The sequence below is a fragment of the Myotis nattereri genome, assembly GCF_964212035.1.
Source record: "Myotis nattereri genome assembly, chromosome: 2".
NCBI lineage: Eukaryota > Metazoa > Chordata > Mammalia > Chiroptera > Vespertilionidae > Myotis > Myotis nattereri.
In genome coordinates this window covers 91029750-91053733 of record NC_138076.1, presented here as the reverse complement: position 1 = coordinate 91053733, position 23984 = coordinate 91029750, and the positions used below count along the sequence as shown (strand labels likewise).

Here is a 23984-nt window from a genome sequence, read left to right as displayed (position 1 = left end):
TGGCATGCGACCAGTTCTCAGCAACAGAACCTCTACAGGAAACCAGATAGTAGGCGGAAATAATGTGCATCTCTTCCAGGCCAAGGCAGTTAAGATGTCCCTTTCCCACTTCCTCCTAGAGGTCTCCAAGACCCCAGGACAGGGAGAAAATGTATTCTAGGAGGAGCTTAGGTGCCTGAATCACCACATGGAAAGAACTGTAAATTAGCAACACCTATACTGGATTGTTACATGAGCAAGAAATAAACTTCTGCTGCATTAAGGCACTAAAATGTTGAAAATGACTTGTTAGAGCAGTTAGCATTGCCTTTTACAATGCCATGTATTTTTGGACTATTATAATAAGGCCAGTCCAAGAGGAAGGTGAGAGTCACCAAGACCCTCATAAATGTCATACAAATGAAAATAAGTTACTAGTTTAGACTGTTAATCTTGATGCCCAAATATTTAAACAGAATTTAGCCTCCAAAGCAATCCATCATAAACTCTTGAATTCGTTTTTCCTCCAAAATATATCCAGAATCTAAGCACTTCTCATTACCTCTACTGCTATCTTCGTATAAGCCACTATCATACAAGGAAAATTAAGAAGTATGACACACATTTTGTTGTAAAGGCTATGGCAGAAAACAATATTTATATACATTGCTGATGAGAATGCAAATCAGTAAAGTGGGGTAGGTCACATCTAACAAAACTACATATGTGCTTAGCTCCTAATCCTGCAATCTCACTTCTAGATACTGTCACTTGAAGATACTGTCCCCAGTCCCACCAAATAATACAAAAATATGCATGCACAAGGGTATTGATTTCAGCATTGTTTGAAAAAGCTGACTATCGGGAACAGCCTAAATACTCATGGAAGAGAGTGGGAAAATAATCCATGCTACACTTACACACAGTGCTATGTAGCTCTGAAAATGAATGAGGATCTCCTGGATGGACAGAAAGTGATTTCCAGAATGTACTGTAAAGTGAAAAAGACAAAGTGCAAAAGAATTATCTACATCATGCTCCCTTTTACCTAAGAAAATAAGGGTAAATGAGATATTAAAGAGCTTTATTAATAGCAGGTGTGTGGAGAAGGCTGCGGAATGGGAATGGAGTAGGGATGAAAGAGAGTGACATTTTTCATAGTATATATTTTTTTGTTTGGTTCTGAGTTTTAGAATCATGTGTATGTTTTACATACTCAAAAACAAGTAAATAATAAAAATCAACTTGGCGTGTGTGATTGTGTGTGGTGGATCCAAAATGGAATATACACTAAACAGAAAAACCTAGCAGTACTACAAATGAATGATACAACCACACTAAAGCAGGGCATGGGGAGAAGTGATAAAGGTAACTTTGGAAAATGGTAATAAGGTTAAATATAAAAAGATTTGTACACAAAAATTGTACTCTGATTAATAGGCTTGTATTTCATAGGGCTATGTGTTAACAATTCTGGAACGGTTCTATGCGTATTCTAGGATTAACTAAATAAATGTGTTGAGGATAAGGAGAGCTGAGTTTCTCACTATTACAATAGGAGTTATAAATAAGAGGAGGAAGGTTAGAATGATCTCTTTGTGTTAGACCGGACTTATCAGTATGAAATCACAAAAGATATATAATTGTAGATGTGTGAGTACACATGTATTTTTTAGCTTTGTCTACTGAAAGAGCCTAGAAGCAATTACATCTCATTAACAATGAGCACACAAGCACACAAATTTTGGCTTCTAAATACTAGTCACTAACAGAAGGAACAAGAGCTGCTCAGATGGCTGATTCCATGGCTACGGCAAGCAGTGCACAAGCTGAGCCAGGAACATTATGTGGTACCAAAAACTAAGACGTGTCAAAAAATGATGGAGACATGTGAAAAAGGAGCCAATGTGAAAAGGTTCCTAACGGCCAAATTTGGGACAATTTGAGCAACAAAATAAATAAATGGTAGTACATGGTCCTCACACAGAAATTAGTGAGAAGTTGTGGGTCTATTCCACTATAAATAATTGAATACATAAATAGGGAATAAGTAAAAGTTTTTCCTTATAGTACAATTCCAACTAAAAAGTGTAGAAGGAATAATGCTAATAGAAAAAATAATTTGGCAATCACCACAGTCATACTTGTTTCTGGTAAGAATCATCCATGGATACTAAAGTTATTGGGCAGAAATATAATAAGAAACAATATTTACATAGTTGCAAAGTATTTCTTCATAAAATACTTCTGAATTACAAAGGGTGATCAAAGTGGAGAAACCTGGCAGACACATACCCTAACCAAGTGATCAAAGTTATTGTCACCAGTAACAGGGCAAATCATGTGCACCCTGATAAGATGCACTACTTAAAAAGCATAATTCTCACTTTCGTGGGGTATTATAAAAAAATGCATAACCTGAATTTAACCATGAGGAAACATCAAACAAGCTCAAATGAAGGAACATTCTACAAGGGAGGGGCAGTCTAGCTAGTACTCAAAAATGCCAAGGTCTTAAAAGACAAGGAAAGACTAAAGAAGTGTTCCAGGTTAAAGATAACTAAGAAGACATTATAACCAAATGCAGTGTGTGGTCCAGGGTTGGATTCTAAACCAGAAAGAGGATATTAGTGTGATAACTGGAGAACTGGGGATAAGGTCTGTGGATTAGAGAATAGTATTGTATCAATGTTAATTTCCTGATTTTAATATTTATACTGTAATATTCAAAGATGTTAACATTTGGGGAATATGGGTCAAAAGTTATTTCAAAATGAAAAGTAAAAACAAAACAAAACAAACCTATGACTATTATAATAGCCTCCTATAAGGTTTCTTTGCTTCCACTCCTCTTCCCGTTGTCCACTCTCTATCCGGTAGCCAAAGTGACCACTGAAGAACACAAAGGAGATTCTGACACCCCTTGCTCCAATCACTCCTGTTCCCATACCACTGTCCATGGCCTTTCATGATCTAGCTCCTGTCGTGGGGCTTCCCCTCCTCCACCTTACTCACTCCATTCTAGTCACACTGCCCTGCCTGCTGTTCCTATAGCATGCCAGATTCATTCCCGCTCTGGTCTTTGCAATTTGTTGCCTCTGCTTGTGATCTTCCCCGCAGTGGTCGGCAAACTCATTAGTCAGCAGAGCCAAATATCAACAGTACAACGATTGAAATTTCTTTTGAGAGCCAAATTTTTTAAACTTAAACTATATAGGTAGGTACATTGTTATTAACTTAATTAGGGTACTCCTAAGGCTTAGGAAGAGCCACACTCAAGGGGCCAAAGAGCCGCATGTGGCTCGCGAGCCGCTGTTTGCCCACCACGGCCCTAGATTATCACTGGCTCATTCTCTCATTTAACACAAGTCCTTGCTCAAATGTCACCTCCTTCGGAGAGATCTTCCTTCACCACTCCTACCTCTCTCCTTCTTTTATTTTTCCTTGGCATAACAATATATATATATTTATTGTTTGTTGCCCCAACATAATATAAGCTCTACGAGGGCTGGTTTTGGCTTATTCACCCTAGTATCCCTAGACCTAGAATTCTACCTTGCATAGTAAGTACTCAATAAGCTCAGACAAATGAGCAAATGACTGAATGAAGGAATAAGTACATGAATGAATGTTCTTTGCTTTGTTCTTAGCACATAAAACAGTCATATGCCATCTCTTTTTCTGTCTAACCAGTGTTGTTTAAATGATAGCCTTTATCTATCCTATTACTCACACCTTTTAAGTCAGGAAATGCTCATCTGAAGGAGAAGCTCTGGAGATGGTCTTGCTTGACTGGTTAAGCCACTAGGATTAAGGGGATAGAAAAGAGAAAGATGACAAATGCATGATTTCCCCTATATAACATGTTTGTCCCCCACTCCAAATTCTTACATTGAAACCTAATCCTCAATATTTGGAAGTGTTTAGGTCATAAGGGTGGGGCCCTGAAGAATGGTAAGAGTAGTGCCCTTATGAAAGAGACCCCAGACAGCTTTCTCACTCCTTTCTGCTAAGTGAGGTTAGAGTGAGAATGCAGCAGTCTATACACCAGGAACTGGGCCCCATCAAACATTAAATCTGCCAGGACCTTAATCTTGGACTCCCAAGTTTTCAGAACTGTGATAAATAAATATCTTTTGTTCATACGCCACCCAGCCTATAGTAGTCTGTTAGGGCAGCCCAGACAGACTAAGATAACATATAAAATGGGTAACCCAGGCTCTCTAAGGCAGCATGTCAGATTTAAATAGTGATGGTCATCGATAAAAAGAATGGTTAGAAAGTCTTATTTGACTTAAAGACTTAGACAGGTTTTTCATCCTATCAGAAAAAACATGGAAACACTTAAAAAGAATTTACTAAGTGCCACATGATAAATACCTTGCAACTTCTTCCAACATACATCCATATCTACAAACACTGCACCATAAGGCCCTCTGGCTTTCTTTGTTGGTTACTATAAGACGTGGATAGTTTATGATGAAGAAACTGGACACTTGGCTATGGTATTTAAGTACAAAAGCTCTAGAATCAGATTCTGGGCTCAAATTCCAGCTCTGTCTTTTTAAGTATGTGACAAGGGCAAGTTATTCAATGTTTTTGTGCCTCAGAAGTTTGCTTTGTAAATCAGGGGTGATAATTTTGTTGAGATTAAATAAGTTAATATATTATAAGGACACAGAATAGTGCCCAGTACATGGGAAACACTCAATAAATGTTAGCTATTATTATAGTGCAGGAGACCTCATCTATACCATCTCTATGACAGTATCCTTTGTTGAGCTAGTCTACGGGCAGTGACTAGCTTGTTCCCTCAGAGCATCTCATACTGCTCTCCCAGCCATTATGAGATCAATTAAAGTTTTAGAAACAAGTTCGATCTCTAACTTTTCCACATTGCATTAGGCTGTAAGGGGCCAGAGCTGAGAAGGGGAGTTCTTCATAACACAGAGTTAGGAAGAGGAAAAAAAAGATAACTAGGCTAAAACAAGTCAGGGTATACTCAGCATCCTCCCAAGGCTCAAAGTATTACACCACTCTTTAATAAGAGTGGAGAAGATGAAAGGAAAAGCTAAAAGACAGGCAACAGAATGAGACTGAGGGAAACAAATAACTGCAGGGTCCCATCCAAGCTCTATGTACATGTCCTAACCATAGTGTCCATTGGAGGTTGGCTTATAAATTGTAAACCACAGCATTCATTTCATGTCAGTTCCAAAAGCATGGATTGATCATCTTCTATACGGTAGGCCCTGTGCTAAGCTCTGTGGATATAATCAAATCAAATAAAACTCAAGACTTAATACCAACAGAAATGTACAATGATAAGATGATGGGATTATCTGAGAACAAGAAGGACATGCACATTTTTTTGGTGGAGTCATTCACTCAGGGACATGTGGCTACTCCCTCTGCCTGGAGTGCTGGTCCTACCTTTTATCATCCAAGTACCTTTTTCTCCTCCTTCAAGGTGCAGCTCAGGTGTCCTCTCTTGCAGGAAGCATTCTCCCAACCCCCCTCTCTAATCTAGGTGAGCTTGCCACCTCTGTGCACGTTTTATTGTCACACTCACCACTGTAGCTAACTTTAATGGATTATAAATATGTTCCCATAGACTTTAGGTTCTGTATCTTTGAACTCAAGCATAGTGCCTGGTACACAGTAGGTGCTCCATAAATGTTTACTGCTGTTGAGTGGATGAGAGAAAGGAATGGGAGGAAAATAAACCAGAGTAATAAAGCATCACTACAGAGACATGCAGCAGAGCCTGGAGTTGGGGCCCAGCAGGAAGGCAGCGCACTAATAGCCATGGAAGGGGCACAGACAGATGAAGAGAAATGTGGCTGGGAAGAGTCTCTTCCCTCCCAGGTGGGTTCTTGCATCTATCAGCAGACAGAGCTTCCTGATGAACAGTCCTTTCTACCGAACACGTTTGGCAGCAGGGGAAGGCATCCACTTTCATTCAGCCAGCCTGCACTCCACAGTAATGCAGGCACATGTACCTCTGCTCAGTCCCACACCCAGGCCATCCTCCTTGCCCCCCATAACTAGGGGCTGCAACGGTTGTGGGTTTCCAGGGTTTGTGATGCTTTAAATGACAGAAATCTTTTCTTCCACCTTTCCGCTCCCCTTCAAGGTTTTATTATATGCTTCTTCCTGCCTTTGACCTCCACCATATGACCTACAGAATAATTTTTTAACATAAATAATTTTATTTTTAAAATAAAAGTATTTAATCATTATAAAATTTATCTGTACTATTATATACTCTCATAACTGTAATTTTTAATGGCTGCATAATATCCCAACACATAGACATACCTTAATTTAGTTCACTTATTGTTAGATTTTTTCAACTTTTACCTTTATAAATTTTGCTAAGATGAATATTTTTAAACATAGAACTCTGTTCACATTTCTGACTAGTTAGAAGAGATTCCCAAATGTGTTACCAGACAAAGAGTATAAACATTTAAAAAAATTTAATACATGTTACCAAAATGCTTAGGGAACAAAATTTTGGGGGGACTTTTACAACCAATCTTACAAAAGCTAGACTAGGTAGAGTGCTGTAAAAACCAGGGCTAGAAAGTGCTGGGTCTCTCTTCACCCGTACATGACTGGTACCTCACTTGAGCGTCTAGTCACACTATGCAAGGTGAAGGTATGTAGGCTAAATGTGCCTAAAGCAGAGTCATCTAAGTAAGTCCTCAGACCATGAAGCCTCTTGAATGAAACAGTTGACCTTTTTGCTCTAGGTTGAAGTGATGAGTGTTTTGGTAAAGCTAAATGTACTCTTATCTCTAAGCTACACCTTCCTCCTGAGACCCACAAATCCAGCTGTCTCCTTGCCCCCAAGGCATCTCTTGGTCATGTCCAGATTAAAGCACCGTAATATTCTCTCCCAGACCTGTTCTACCTCAAATATTCCCGGTCTCAGTAAATAACATCACTGTCCACCCACGTGCTCCAGATAGAAACCTGGAGCCACTCCTACTGCAATTGCCAAGTGCTGCTGAATCCGCATCTCCTAAACAGATTTTTTTTTTTAAAGCAAAGATTGACTTTTGTTAGGGAAAAAAAAACTGGCCTAAGACATGACTACTCACCACGCACTGCTTTTAGGTAGGATGTTTTAATTTCACACCATCTTATGTGGTTACTCTAGGCCTCTGAGTTGTCTTTTTTTTTTTTTAATATATTTTATTGATTTTTTACAGAGAGGAAGGGAGAAGGGTAGAGAGTTAGAAACATCGATGAGAGAGAAACATCGATCAGCTGCCTCCTGCACGCCTCCTACTGGGGATGTGCCCACAACCAAGGTACATGCCCTTGGCCAGAATCGAACCTGGGACCCTTCAGTCCCCAGGCCGATGCTCTATCCACTGAGCCAAACCAGTTAGGGCTAGGCCTCTGAGTTTTTAAGGCCGTGGCGCAGGACTTCCCTGAGCCTGCCAGGATCCTAAACAGATTCCTAAATTGAATCCCTCTTTTTTCCATGCCCACTGCCACCCCTAAGTCCAAACAAAGGTCACCTTTTCTAGGAACACCAGCAGTTGCTTTCTTTCTAAACAGTCTTTTCACATCCATTCTTGTCCTCACTCCATCCACTACCCACTGCTGCCAGAGACTTGTTAAAATGGAACCTGTTACCACTCTGCTCACCCTTCATCACTGGTTTCCCACTGCCTGTGAACAATGTCTGAGGTTTTTAACGTAGCCTGAAAGGTCAGCCTGTACTTCTCTACCCTGGCTCTCCACACAGGCCATTTGACTTCATGCAGCTGTTCACACTTGTTTCACACATTTGGGGCCTGGAATATTCGCACCACCTGGATCTCCTCTTTTTCATTAGGGTGTCATTTATGCACCACTTCCTCGAAAGCTTCCCTTTAACTCTCTGGACAAAGAGAGGCTCTCGTTATTGTCTCCCAATGCAGCTTATGCATGGCATCCAGGCTCCACAGCGCTTGCTACACCCATGTTTGATTATCTGCAAGTATTGGTTTAAAGCTTATATTCCATGACTGGAAGTCGGCTAAACTAAACATTATGCTTGTTTTCACCTATGTAATCCAGCATTCATCAGAGATTCTTGATGAAAATATCCATCTATTACACTTTATATAAACTAGATTGATTGAAAGTCTTCATTGTAAGCAAAAATTATGTTTTCAATTATTTGAATCTCCATATTTGTACTGAACTATGTCTTTCCTTGTTTTTGTTATTTGTTAAAGTTACCTTTTCACTTTCAATAAGTCTCCTAACAGTTAATGAAAAAGTTTGTATTTAATTTTTCATTAATTAGTATGCTTGGCAGATTTACATTTAAGCCCTCCCATTTCTAATACGTTTATAGTAATAAAAAAATTTCTAAGAAGTAAAAGAAGAAATATTGATATTATGAATGGTCAAAATCTGATATTTACCCCTTTCTTCAAGTCAGTGTATGACTTTTTGGTAGAAAAATATTCTAATTTCTGCAGAAATAGCAAAACACTACAATACTTGGCATCAGCTCTAGAGTCTAGAAATAAAACCAGCAGAGGAAGCATAAGAACATAAAACTAGTTTCTTAAGTCCCCTTAGATTAGTAAATGGTATGTCAGAGCCTCTGAGTGTGCCTATTAGGCTGATTCCATCACAACCCACATTTTTATGATCTTCTGTACTATAACAGAGTGACGGGGGAATGTTATGGCTCTGCACACGGACCAAAAACTTGTTTGCTTCTGAGTTTGGATCTGGACTGACAAGAACTCCAAGGTCACTTTATAATGGATCTGGGTTTATCTTAAGGTCTTTGTTTGTGGGATAGGGGAGGGAGGAGATTAATAAATCCTTACAAAACCCCCTTTTCCAGAATTGTGTCTGCCCGAGTTTGGGACCTCTCAGGGGCCAAAATGGGCCTATTACACAGGGGGAACTCGGTAACATGTTTGGACCACCATGGACTTTCTTAGGCATCCTAGCTTTAAATGAGTTGTGCTATAGCCAGACTGGCAATGGGTAGATACTACTGTTCAGGAATAATAGCAAGTTAAATATGTGACCTGCTACATTTGCATTCATGTTAGTTAGTGACCTTCTGGGGCCATATTCTGCCTTCCTCAAAGACACCACATGATAAAATCATATGAAAATGCTTTAAACATTTTGAGAAAGACAAGATACAATGTCAAGGTACCATTTTATATTAGAACTAACTCACAATACATGAAACCCTTCGGCCACATCTGGTTCACCATATAGCAGTAAGCAGCAGCTACTTACCTTTTTTCTGACCTGAAGGCAGCAATACAGAATTCAGAGCACTCCTATCAGCCACCATATGGTGAACACTTAACTACTAAAGAGCCAAAAGGTCAGGCTCAACACCACCTCCACCTAAACCAAATCTGGGAGTTAGCCTGCCCATTATGGCTGCTGAGTTCACCCCTAAATTTTTACCTTAGGTCCATCCACTCCTTGCTTTCACATTACCACATTTCCAGGTATTAGCTTTCCAATTACACTCTCTACTCACTGTCAGAACAATCTTTTAAATTTGATTAAATTAACATATTTGCTTTTAAAAACTCTTTAATGGTCCATACAAGAAGCAACCGATGAATGCATAAATAACTGGAACAAACAGATGTTTCTCTCTCTCTCTAAAATCAATAAAACAAAAAACCCCAAATACCTCTTTAATGGTGTCTCACTGACATGCCCTCAATGATCTGAACTGACTCTCACTTCCTTTCTGGCTGCCCCTACTTCATACTCAGAGTTCTAGCTCAAAAGAGTTACTAGGTGTTCCCAAGAGAGCCACACTCTTGCAAATCTCCATGCCTTGGACCATGCGGATTTTTTTCCTGCCTAGATTGTTCTTCTTACTCTTCCATGAATTCAACACTTACTAGTACTCCTCCCCCAAAGATCTAAACTCAAACCACATCTTCCCTGGGGAGGCCTTCCCTGACTAACTCCCACTTGCATCCAAGCTGGTGCCCATTCTTTGTTCTCGGAGACACTTCGGGCCTGCTTCTCCACTGTCCTTGCCACCATGCACTAGAATTACTGGTTTAGCTTTTGTCTCTCTCACTGGGCTGTAAGAAATTTTAGGACAGCGACTGTGCCTTTTAATTCTGTGACTGAGAATAGTGCCTGAGATCAACCAGAGAGCTCACAGGTGTAAAGAGACAAGGGTCCAGGGCAGAAACCACAGAGAAACAAAGGAGGAGAAAGAGCAGTTGGAGATGCAGAAGAAAACTGGAAGACAGCACGTGTCACAGAAGCCAAAGGAGGCCAGTTACACGCAGGAAGAAATCACAACGTAAAATGCCGCCGCTGAAAGGTTTAAGTAGGGCATAGTTTAAACCATGTCCACTGGGCTTAGCAACCAGCAGGCCATTGGCTGGCTACCTTGGGGAGAGCAGTTTGAGTGGAGTGATGAGACGAACAAATTGCAGGTGGCTGGAAAGGAAATGGGAGATGAAGAATTTGAAGCAGCTAGGAAAAGGATATTCTTTTAAAGCATTGCTGTTTGCTATAACATGAAGATTATGCTAAATGAAATAAGCCAGTCAGAAAACAAATACTATGATTCTATTCACAGGAGGAATGGTAGTAGTCAAATTCATAGACAACAGAAAGCAGCATGGTGTTTGCCAGGGCCTCGGGGAAAGAGGGGAGTTAGTGTTTAATGGGTACAAAGTTTCCATTTTGCAAGACGAAAAATGTTCTAGATGGTGGGGTGATAGTTGCAAAAAAGTATGGATGTATTTAATGCCATTGAACTGCACAGTAAAAAGTGATTAAAATTGTAAACTTAAGATTAGGTATAGTTTACCACAATTTTTTAAGAAGAGAAAAAATATTGCTATTAAAGACATTGCTACAACAGGACAGGGACTGAGAGGATTTTTGTTTGTTTTTATCAGAGAGGCAAGAAACCTTAGCATGTTAATAAATTGAGAAGAGTGAGTTAGTCAAAAGGGAGAGAAGGGAATGACTTTGGTGCTGAGACCCTGAGGAGACTGGGCCTAGGGCCAGAGGACAGCAGGCTCCTGCTCCAGGCAGAAGGGAAAGAGAAGGAGGGAGTAGAAAAGTTTGTTGGGGAGAAAATGGGTGGGCAACAAAAATATTTTTTTTTAAGCTTCTATCTGATAATATTTATTTTTCTTTGAAGAAAGCGGCTGGATTGGGAGGGAGTGGCAGCTGAGGAGAGTGGGGGAGGTCTGAGAAAGCTGTTAAGGGGACTGGTAGGAGTGTACTGAGGACCAGTAATCATGTGCAGGGGTTAAGAGGCAGTTCCTGACTCTGCACTGGGATGCTGAATCCGAACCTGTGACGATGGGCTAAGACTCCCAGCATAACTGGCAGCTGGGTCCTGACCCAGTCAGTGGCTGACAGCACAAGGAGAGTGTGGATAGTGAGTGAATCATGGACCAAATTTACAGAGGAAGAACAAAGGGGCCCTGAGCTGAGCATGCTGGGAAGCACATGGCTAAAAGGGCTGCACTGGGAAGGAAGAAAAGATGGGCTGGAAACATAGGGCAATGAGGGATCAAGGAGCGGACTTCTCAACAAGGGGAAGAGCAAGTGGAATAAGGGTTTAGGGAAGCAAAAGATTAGGAGATGGAAGTTAGCAGTGACACATAGAAGTTTAAGATTCCTGAGGTGGGAGAGTTCTGGATCCCCACCAGGCCAGGATTGGCCAGGGTATAAGTGGCTAAAAAGAGTAATCCAATCAGAGAGAACTGAGTCCTAGCCACAGGGGATATGTTTCTGTGTATCTTTCCTCCCAAATGTAGAGATAATTCAGATGATCTTTTAAGAATCTTTTTCTCTGGGTTCAATTTTCTCCCATTCCATTTTTTCCCTTTAGGAAATCCCTTATGACCTAGGTACTATCCCTTTTTACACCCTCATTCACCCATTTTTGTTCCTATACGATGCCTAAACTCAATATTAACCTTGTTGTGTACTCAACCACGGGTGTAATCTGCAGAAGATAAAGCCCATTAAAAACCATGAAAACAGGCAGTGACTTATTTTCCAAGGTTAACATCACACATTAAAAATACTAGTAAAAAATTAATCATCATCACCTATTCAAGACTTTCAAAGGCTGTGTGTATATTTTATATTACCTTGTTTAAATGACTCTGAGCAGGCTAGTAACATAAAGGGAGCCTTGGGTTTTAAATGGGAAAGAGCCCAAAAGGAAGGGAAGTTAAAGAAGAACTTTTACCTTTTCATACAACCTGGTTACCCATGATGAACATATTTTTCATTTCACTTGTCTTGGAAGTGGGAGTCAGTCTTGCCCGCCATCTCCTAGATCCAATGATGGCAAGGACAGACTGAGGCAGCTGTCCTTTTGGCTTTTGGGGGTTTCTGCAGTTGCCATATAGTCTCAAACAATGTCTCATTAACATGTGCCAACACTGGCTCTCTCTGGGGCAATATGACAAAGAACCAAATCACTAACATTTTCAAAACAGATTGAATCTTCTTTTGTTTGTATTGATGGTGAAAATTTTTGACATTATATTCTAATGAACATATTCTGAAATCAGTTAAGTGTATCATGTGTATCTTTGTATAAGCCCAAAGTATACCCTGTCACATTCACATCTTATCTGAAACCAGAACATGCAGCACGTGCAAGCTCCCTGAGAGAGCAAGTGGCACATGGATTTTGCTTTCAGTCCCACCTGTATGTCCTCTGAATGTTGTGACCAGGGTGCAGTTTTCTTGCTCCAGCTTGAGGATGGTTACTTGGCCTGAATGGTCGCCAATAAACACATGCCGGGTTTCAACATCGAATCTATCATATAAGCATTAAGGATTTTTCTCAAATGAGTGGAGGGATTTATAAAAACAATAAATGTAAGAAAGATACAAAAGTGGACATAACAAAATGAAAAGACAGTATTAGTGGACAGTGAGACTCAACATGATAAAGATGTCAATTCTCACATGAATTTATAAATTTAATATAATTCCTATAAAAATATCAACATGTTTTCTTCCTAGAGTTAGATATGTTGATTCTAAAGAAAAACAAATAAGCAAGAAAAGCCAGGAATATTCTGAAAATAAAAGTAATATGGCATGTGATGGGGAAGGCTAGCCCTATCAGATATTAAAATGTGTTATAAAATTTCTTTAATTAAAAGTGTGGCACAGATGCATGATTGACAAATGGACCACTGGAACAGAACAGAAAGTCTAGAAACAGACCTAAAAGCATAGAGCAATTTGTTACATGTCTACTAAAGGTGGCTCTTCAACTAATAAAGATGGCTTTTTTTTTTAAAGGATACTGACACAAACTGAATAGTCATTTGGAAAAATTAAATAGGATTTGTATTTCACATTATATACCAGAACAAATTCCATATGAATTAGAGATCTCAATGTAAAAAATTTTAAAAATATGAAAGGTCTAGATGGAAGAGTTCCTTTATAACCCTAGTGGAAAAAGCTATTACTATCAAAAACACAAACAACAAATACAATAAGTAAAGCTAAAAGACCAATTGAAAAAAAAAATATTTGCAAATTAAGTCACAAAAGGCCCAAATCTCTAATATATAAAAAGAGCAACCAAGAAAAAAACCATAAGCCTAGTAGAAAAATGGGGAAAATATATGAATAGTTCAAGAAATGAAAATGTTGCTATGCAAAAACACATTAACCTAGCAGGTCTGGCTGCTATCCTTTGAAAGGTTGTCTAAAAGGCTGACATGGCATCTGGGAACCTGGATTTTAGGAGGGTTTCCGCCACTAACAGACAAGAGTGGCTAACTGTGCCTTAACTGCACAAACAATATGGTTTATGACAAACACCCACTTTCCTTGTGGGAGTCTGAAAGTTTGGTACATGCCACACAGAGGCTGCCTATGTGACCAGTAAAAGTCGAAGGTGCTGAGTCTCTAGTGAGATTTCCTGGTTGATAATGCCTAGCAATAATCCTACCTCTAGAGAGCTGTCCGGGAATACACTGGCAAAAATACAAGACACATGACGGAGGCTATTCACTCTGCATTATGGTAACAACTGAAGTTTGAAAACAACCCAAAAGCCCATGAAACTGGGACTTATTAATTTAACTATGACATATCCATGCAGAGGGAGGAAAAAAAGACCTCCATAAGCAAACTGACATGGAGTAACTTTCAGGATATATTATTAAGTGTGTGTGTGTGTGGGGGGGGGGGGGGGGGGGAGGACGCGGGAGCGCGGGGGGGGGGGGTTATATGCTTTACTACCTTTGCATAAAAAAGGGAGAAAAATAAATATAAGTGTGTGCGTGTTCATATTTAGAAAAGAAAACCCTGGAAGGATAAATCAAGATCTAACAAAAATGGCTGCCTATGAAGAAGGAAGAAACAAGTTGAGGGGGCAGAAATGAGAATGAGACTTCTCTCTTGTTATAGAGTTTCCATTTTATAATCTTGTAATTCTTTTACACATTAAAAATATTTATAAAATTAAAAAATCCCCCAAATTGACAATATTGTAAAATGAATGAACCTAATTATCAAATTGGTGATATAACCACGTAGTTAACACAATTATTTCAAGTGACTTCAAAGCACAGCATTTTGACTGTGCATCCTTTGTAGAACATATTTAAGGACAATGAGAAATGCAAAGAAATCTAAAAACTTATCCAGTAGTCTTGTTATTACAATATTACTATTGTTATTTTGAAATATTATATGCGCTGATAATTTATTATTTTTTAAAAAATACACATACATATATTTTCTAGCTATCTCTAAATACTATTCCTCACTAAAAGAAGTGGCTGATTGCAGGAGTGGAATGGGAAGGTACAAGATTAACTTAAGACAGTTGTGCCAAAAAGCAAGGAAACGATCAGAAGCTATGGGGATATAAAAAAGACAGAGATGAATCATGTCTTATTGGCCTAACTCTAAATCCAAATCACTTATAAGTTTAGTTTCACTTTAGTTGAAAACTTCAATAACCTTCCCTCCCAGGCTCTTTACCTTGGTCCTCTCTCCTCTCATCTCCCAATATGCTCTATAGCTGGGAAGAGGGGGAAGGCAAAATCTTTTTTAATTTTCTTTGACTTGGCCATTTTGAATTCACTTAGCTGCTGGGTAAACTTAATTGCTTTTTACAAAAGAAAAATGTCCATGTAGGTTTCATGTTAACAATGCTTTAAGAGCTGGTGAAAGGTGTGGCCACACTACTTCGGTTTTAAGCTTTCTACCTTATTTTCCTCCGACCTTCCCCTTTCCTCACATGCCATCCAGTGAGAAGACCTGCCCCTCAGTCTTGTAAATGTACCTGAGAGGTGGGAGCAGAACCACTGTCTCCACTAACACTGAAATGGTAGACCTGTAAATGTGGGAAAACTATACTCGTTACAGCCCTGCCACCCCTTCTTGTGTGTGTATATATAATACTTTGTCCTTCATCTGTAAAAGATCCAGTGTTGGAATTCTTTGGTGTAAATAAACGTTTGGTTTTATTTATCAAGAAAAAAAAAAGACACAGGAACCAATATGATGGGGCTCTTACTGGCCAAAGGTGGGACAATAAGAGCATTAAAAAAAAGCAATTTATTGAAATATAATGAATATATTGTTTAAAAGACAAACAAAACCTAAGAGTTTACAAGAATCCCACCCAACAAAAGCTATTTGGAAGAGGGCTGAAATAAAATTATAGTACAACCTCAAAGCCAGAGTGATTGGCATTAAATATGACATGAGGAAATATGAAAACCAAGATAACCTTAATAGCTTTTCAGTACTCGTTCCCAGAATAGGAACAGATCTAAGGGACTACTTGGTGGAAAGACATTTCACTACGTAGGGTGACATCTTGAAAATATCTCTGACATGAACAGAATGTTAAAATGAAGAGTATCTGAATTATTTTGTGGAAAATATGATTTAAAAAAAAGGCCAAATGACAGGACTGAAAAGTGAGGCTGGATAGAGTATTGACAAATTTATGGACTAGGAAGTGGGGAGGGAAACAGTTCCATTTCCTAACTTCAGCTGCCATGGGACTTCTGAGAAATAGCTCCATTCTACAGTATCTGGTTATGCAAAGAAGTAGCTAAAAGATTATCAAACTCAAATTCTATTCCTGGTTCTCAGGTAACGTGGATACTGGGAAATGAAGCCACAGGCTTTCACACACACACACACACACACACACACACACACACACACACACACTCTGCTTGATAAAACCACATGGTTGTGGCCAAAGGAAACAGTTGAAAAACAAGGGACAAAAACTACCAAAGTCAAGTCAAGTTTAACTCTGTGTTTTTGTGTTTCATTTTCAAATAGTTTCAAACAGTTTAAAACTCGCCCTGGCTGGAGTGGCTTGGTTGAACATCATCCCATGCACTGATTCCCAGTCAGGTTGCAGCTCAATCCCCAATAGGGGGTGTAAAGGAGGCAGTGGATAGATGTTTCTCTCTCACATCGATGTTTCTCTTTCCTTTCCCCTCCCTCTCTCTCTAAAATCAATAAAAAAAAAAACTTCTTAAGGGCAAGATCTTTATATTTCTCTACTCCTTGGTTTGGTTAGTGATATAGAAGATACATCACTAGGTGTGGCTAGTAATAGAGAAGCCAGCATATTAAGAACAAATTACATTGGTGCCATTTGTTCTGTTCTCAAAAGAGTAATGCAGTATGGTGGGGAAAACAGCAGTCCAAGCAGAATCTAGGTTCTAGCAGTGATTTTCCTACATCCTAGCTGGGTGGCCACACAGAGGGCCCATGACGATTCCTGGGCTTCAGCCGACTCATCTGGGAAAGGAGGCATCGGACTGGATGGTCTCAGGCTCTTTCAGCTCTAACGCTGTAAGACATCATTAATGTACTGGCAAGAGAATTCATGGCAATTCATTTACTTTAAAAAGTAAACTTTGGAATTTCTTTTCTTACTGTCCTTGCTCCTGGTCTTCTTGGTAATTTGCCATTTTACAACCTTCTACAAAAGCCATTCTTAATTTCTTCATCTCGTCCTTCCAGTGAGGAAAAAAAAGTGACATTACCCATACACACAAAAATACAGCTACTGCAAAGAAACAGTAAAGTATTTCTTCAGACTGTTGAGAATTGCTGAATAAGCAAGTTTACAAATAAGGTGAAAAATGTGAAAGCAAATCTTACTATTTCTTCCTACTTTGGCTGACAAGTGATCTGTTCCCACCTATTTTCTTATTTGCTAGAAGGCGAAGAGAGCTCTGCATCTTTTAAATCAAAGGCAGGGTCCTTGCAACAGTAGCATTATCCAAACTTATTAAGCCTGCGCTTGCTGGAGGCCAGACGTGAGGATTACTCAGCATTAGCAGGTGTTCACACTCAGCACATGGCTCCTGGAGACTTGGAGATAGAAATAATACCATTCTACATATCCTGGAAAAGTCTTGGACCTGGAACAAAGCCTGTAGATACCAGCTGACCTACTCAAGTCCTGGTACAGTAGCCTCTCAAATATTTTTTAAATGAATAGGGATACTGTGGTTCTTCTGCCAGGCACCAATGGGCATGTTCACAACCTTAGTATCTATGTGTAAATTAGTTCTGTACAAAAATAAAAGACTGTATTTCAGTGATGGTTTTATCCTCATGTTTTGCAATTGCTTGTGACAGCTGAGACTCACAATCTGGACTGTGTTCTAGCTAGATGTTAGGCTTTGGATCATAGTAGACCACAACCTACGTATTTTAGGTGAAATAAGCTCACTTTACTCCTCCTACATGAGGAATTGTTCATTAGAAAAGTCTATGAGTATCTTAATTAGCAGGGTAAGTTAGCAAATAAAAAAACTTTCAAGTTGCACATCCCCCAAATTTTCTTGAAAGAAATAAGTCAGCAGCTAAGTTCCCACCAAGGAATTTTCTCCAGCAAAGGATACTGCAGGCCTGACGCCACAGCACTGGTGCGATAACCTCCCAGGCGTTGCCCACTCTCAGAGCAGTGCCAGGCAAACTGCTTGTCTTGTCCCGTGCTCAGCACCCACTCCAGCTCCAGGACAAACAGGATCATCGTCACTCTGCTCTGATGTGCTGAAAACCAAGAGGCAAGAAAACAACCCATAAAGTACCCTAAAGGAGGCTGGTAAAGCATGGCCCACAGAGATGTACCGTTCTCTTCTCCCCTCCCAGAACAAGCTAACACAGGCAGGAGAGGGGTTCTCAGCTGCAGTGAGGGCATGCCACTATGAAGGGGCACATCCGAGTTCTTATAGATGAAGTCTGGCTTATAAAATCTACAACAAAGTTCCAGATCAATTGTCTGTAAGAAATCAAACACTTGGAATGGAGGGCAGAATTAGGCCCAAGTGCTAAATAAAAGTGAATGAAATATCCCTTATGTCAAAGTACATACATGTGATGAGAACATATTTCCTAGGGTTGCTCATACACAAAAGCAACAACATCATAGAATTATTGCACCGCACAACTTCAGAGAAGAAATCACTCATGTCATTTACTCCATCTCCCTGGGGAACTGTGGCACAATACAGCTCAGTATTTTGGTCAAGGTCTAGTGGCTTCACAATTACCCAATAAAATCAGTAAAATATTCGCTTTCTTCTTAATATACAATCCCAGGGGGTAAGGAAGAGGGGGCTGTGGCCACTGAACAGAGCTGCCTGGAATAAACAGAGATTAACATCCTGGAACCCGGGCCTGCTGGGTTGTCTGGTGAACGGAGCAGACTGATCACAGGTGTGATGCAGTGACGGAGAAGACAGCAGTTTCCCATTCTGATCAGCTGCCAGTTTCTGTGTGTCTAACAAGTAGCAGGTACTTAAAGCCATTATCTCAGTTACAGTGACCCTGCAAGAGTGGGGGGTTGCTTCATTTTACAGACATTACTTGGCCTTGGCAAGATGGCTCTTTCAGATTGACTCCCAAACAATACACTCAGAACCAGAGTGAATACCCACAGGACAGTCATTTCACCAAATGCCTGATGTTTTAAAATTTGGTATTTGAAGCATGAGAATCAAAGGGATACAAAAAAGGTATAGAAGCAATATTACAACTTCTCTACAGTAAATGTCTGCCTTTCAGAGTATCTGCCACAATCAAGATAAAACATCTTTAACTAAAAGAGTGACTTCTTGGAGAAACTCAGAAGATTTGTCATGTCTGTGTCATCAGATGTCTAATTAAGTTCCACCAACAATGGGATAAAAGCAAACTCTCTAATGCAGCGGACGCCAACCTTTCGGACCTCACGGACCACTGGTTGGCAACCACTGCTCTAATGGGTCCAAGTGTACCTGCGTCTAGTTTAGGCAGAACATGGCTCCCAGCATTTTGCCCCTTTTTCTCATGAAGGGACCTTTGACTTCCTATTTATTACTTTCTAAGTCCAAGGGGATGACAGTGGCCCACAAGATAAGGGGGGTGGGGGGGAAGGGGGGGTGTTAGCCCTCTGAGCTGCCATCATGTGCCAGAGGAGAAAGAGTTCAGTGACTTGTTCAAAGGTAGACAACCAATGAGTGACGAAGCTGGAATTAAAACCCTAGTCTCTCGGCCAGGTTGGCTTTCTTTCTCTGTGTCAGGCTATGACTCTGAAAAAGAAACAAACCCCCACACATACTCTTTTTAGGGTGACAGAATTCTTTTATTCAAAAAGAAATCCTTTAAAGGTCCATACATATCATTAAGCTTCAGAAACCTGGACTTGAAGCCTATACTTCTTGAATGGCAGTGGTGAGAAAGGACATCTTTGCCTTGATCCTGATTTGAAGGGAAAGCATCTAGTTTCTCACAAGTATGATGTTAACTATAGGTTTGTGGTTTTTTTGTCCATATCTCCTTATCAAGTTGAGGAAGTTTCCCTCTATTCGTAATTTGCTGAAAGGTTTTTTTTTTGTTTGTTTTTTTTTAAATCATGAATGGATGTCAGATTTTATCAAATGCTTTTTCTGCATCAGTTGATATGACCATACGATTTTTTCTTCTTTAGCCTTTTGATGGAATGGATTACACTAATTTTCAAATGCTGAATCAGCCTTGAATATCTGGAATAAATCCTACTTGATCATGGTATATAATTCTCTTTATATATTATTGAATTTACTAATGTTTTTTTTGAGGATTTTACATCTAAGTTCTTGTGAGATACTGGGATTGTAGTATTCCTTTCTTGCAATGTCTTTGGTTTTGGTATCACTGATCGATTTAAAAAATGTTTATTGAGATAAATTTCACATAATATAGAATTCGCCATTTAAACCATTCAGTGGTCTGTAGCATATTCACAATGTTGTATAGTCATCATGAAAAATTTTCCAGAACATCACCTCAGCCCTAAAATAAACCCATATCCTCAAATTCCCCTTCTCCCATATCTGGAAAACCATTAATTTACTATTTTTTTATTATTTCATATAGAGGCAATCATACAATGTGTGGTCTTTTGTGTTTAGTTTCTTTTTATTAGCATGGTTTCAAGGTCATCTATGTTATAGCACAGCCGTGGGCAAACTACGGCCCGCGGGCCGTATTCGGCCCGTTTGAAATTAATAAAACTAAAAAAAAAAAAGACCATACCCTTTTATGTAATGATGTTTACTTTGAATTTATATTAGTTCACACAAACACTCCATCCATGCTTTTGTTCCGGCCCTCCGGTCCAGTTTAAGAACCCATTGTGGCTCTCGAGTCAAAAAGTTTGCCCACCCCTGTTATAGCATGTATCAGTACTTCATTCCTATTTTTATGGCCAAATAATAATTTGTTGTATCAATATACCACATTTTATTTATCCATTCATCCACTGATGAAAATTTAGGCTGTTTTTACTTTTTGGCTATTATGAATAATGTTGCTATGAATATTCGTGTACAAGTTTTTGTGTGAATACATGCTTTCAATTCTCTTGAGTATACAGGAGTGGGCAAAAGTAGTTTACAGTTGTAAGCACACGAAACAGAGTTTATTCTTGTATTATTACTTATTAATCACTGTATTATTTATTACGAACAACTATAAACCTACTTTTGCCAACCCCTGTATAACTAGGAGTATAAATACTATGTTACAAGGTAACTCTATTTTTAATTCTTTCAGAAACTGACAAACTATTTACCAAAGTGGCTACACCATTTTACATTCCTACCAGCAGTGTTATAAGGGTCCCAATTTTTCCACATCTTTGTCAACACTAGTTCCCCCTCCACCTTATTGGAGAGGAATTAATATTTATGCACCGATGAACTATGTTTCAGGTATTGTACTAAAAAATTTATATATGCAATCTCTTTTTTATTGTGGTAAAACAAAACATAAAATTTGCCATTTTAACCATTTTTAAGTGTACAATGCTGTGGCATTAAATACATTTACATTATTGTATAAACATTACCACCATCCACTCTCCAGAACTTTCTCATATTCCCAAATAGAAACTCTGTACCCATTAAGCACTAATTCCCCATTTACCTCCTCCAGCCCCTGGCAACCACCATTCTACTTCCTGCCTTTAAAGTTTGACTACTACCTCATATAAGTGGTATCACACAATATTTGTCTTTTTGTGACTGGCTTATTTCACTTAGCATATGTCTTCAAGATTCATCCATGTTGTAGTGCATGTCAAAATTCCTTTATATGTATGCAGCACATTTTCTTCCACCATTTGGATATTATGAATAATGCTGCTATGCACATGGGTATACAAATATCTGTTTGAGTCCCTGTTTTCATTTCTTTGGGTGTAAACCTGGGAAAACCTCACTTGGTTGTGAACTATCCTTTTTATATATAGATGAATTTGATTTGCTAACATTTTGGTTAGATTTCTTAAATCTATTTTCATGGAGGATGTTGGTCTGCAGATTTCTTAAACTGTCTCTATTTAGTTTTAGTATCAGATAATGCTGAATTCATAAAATGAGTTAAAAAGTCTTTTATTTCTTCAATTTCTCAGAGTTTGTATTGTTTCTTCCTTGTTTGGCAAAATTTACCAGTAAAGCCATCTGGGCCAGGATGAAAAATCTTCCTTGTGGGAAGATTTTAATCATAGAGTCAATTTCTTTACTAGCTATAGGACTATCAGGATTATCTATTTCTTCTTGAGTGACTGTAGCAGTTTGTACTTTCAAAGATTTGTTCCATGTAAGTTGTAAAATTTATTAGCATAAAGTTGTTCATAATATTCCTTATTTTCCTTTAAATACCTCTAGAATCTATAATAAAATCAGTTCTCTCATTCCTAATATTGGTAACTTGCACTGTCTCTATCTCTCTGGTAAGTCACCGTGGTCGGCAAACCGCGGCTCGTGAGCCACATGCGGCTCTTTGGCCCCTTGAGTGTGGCTCTTCCACAAAATACCACATGCGGGCGCGCACGTACAGTGCGATTGAAACTTCATGGCCCATGCGCAGAAGTCGGTATTTTGTGGAAGAGCTGGTATTTTGTGGAAGAGCCACACTCAAGGGGCCAAAGAGCTGCATGTGGCTCACGAACCACGGTTTGCCGAGCCGCAGTCTGCCAACCACTGGACTAGAGATTTATCACTTTTATTGATCTTCTCAAAACAAAAACAAAACACAGCTTAGCTTTGCCTCATTTACTGCAAGGATGAAAACCATTCTCAGCAATCCAACTGTCCACATTTCAGAAAATGTCACCATCACTCTGAAGGGATATACAGTTATTGTGAAGGGCCCCAGAGGCACCCTGTGGAGGGACTTCAATCACATCAATGCAGAACTCAGTCTCCTTGGAAGGAAAAAGAAGAGGCTCCGGATTGACAAATGGTGGGCAAACAGAAAGGAACTGGCCACCATTTGCACTATCTGCAGTCATGGACAGAACATGATCATGGTCTTCTGTTACAAGATGAGGTCTGTGTATACTCACTTCCCCATCAACATTGTTATTCGGGAGAATGGTTCTCTTGTTGAAATAAGAAATTTCTTAGGTGAAAAATATAACCACAGGGTTCAGATAAGGTCAGGCATTGCTTGGTCAATCTCTCAAGCTCAGAATGATGAGTTAATACTTGAAGGAAACAACACTGAACTTGTATGAAATTCAGCTGTTTTGATTGAGCAAGCTACAACAGTTAAAACAAGGATATCAGAAAACTTTTGGATGATATGTACATTTCTGAAAAAGGAACAGTTCAGTAGGCCGATAAATAAGATCTAAGTTGTCCAGCTATAGCACCAGCAAGATGCCGAATGATTCCTCAGACTTATTAGTGATATATATATTTTGTTAATCCTCCCTGGAGGATATTCATCTATTGATTTTTAGAGAGAGTGGAAGGGAGGGGGAGAGAGAGAGGAAGAAAGAGAGGAGAGGAGAGGAGAGGGGAGGAGACATCGATGTGAGAGAGACACATCAATTGGCTGCCTCCTGCACACACCCAACAGGGGCTGGGTATTAAAACTGCAACCCAGGGACGCGTCCTTGACCAGGAATCAAATTAGCAACCCTTCGGAGCCTGGGCTGACACTCTAACCACTGAACTACAGTGGCCAGGGCTATTGTGATATTTTAAAGATGCAATAAAAGCCATGTATTGATTTGAGAAAACAAAAATCAGACAAACAAAAAACCCCACAGCTTTTGGTGTCATTGACTTTTCTCTATTTTCTGCCGTCTATTTCATGAACTTCTGATATGATCTCTCTTCTGCTTCAGCTTAGGTTTCCTTTTTTTTCTCTTTCTGGTTTCTTTTTTTTTTTTTTAAGATATTTTATTAATTTTTACAGCAGGAAGGGAGAGGAATAGAGAGTTAGAAACATTGATGAGAGAGAGAAACATCAATCAGCTGCCTCCAGCACACCCACTACTGGGGATGTGCTCGCAACCAAGGTACACGCCCTTAACTGGAATCGAACCTGGGACCCTTGAGTCTGCAGGCCGATGCTCTATCCACTGAGCCAAACTGGTTAGGGCTCTTTCTGGTTTCTTGATATAGAAGCTGAGGTCACTGCTTTGAGACTCTCTTCTCTTCTAACAAGGG

At 39.4% G+C, this 23984-nt stretch overlaps 1 protein-coding gene and 1 pseudogene across 2 annotated transcripts in view; one reads left to right on the top strand and one right to left on the bottom strand.

Annotated features, from left to right (window-relative positions):
* Positions 1-23984, bottom strand: part of WDFY2 (WD repeat and FYVE domain containing 2) — a 222229-nt gene that overhangs the window by 30109 nt on the left and 168136 nt on the right. Inside the window, exons 5-6 of the mRNA XM_081082818.1 lie at positions 17901-18051; positions 12687-12799 (exon numbers count right to left, since the gene is read on the bottom strand). Coding sequence (XP_080938944.1) covers positions 12687-12799; positions 17901-18051 — 264 coding nt within the window. The remainder of the gene's footprint in view (positions 1-12686; positions 12800-17900; positions 18052-23984) is intronic.
* Positions 22586-23142, top strand: LOC308535752 (large ribosomal subunit protein uL6-like; annotated as a pseudogene). Its single transcript has one exon. The product of its transcript is annotated as a large ribosomal subunit protein uL6-like (transcript).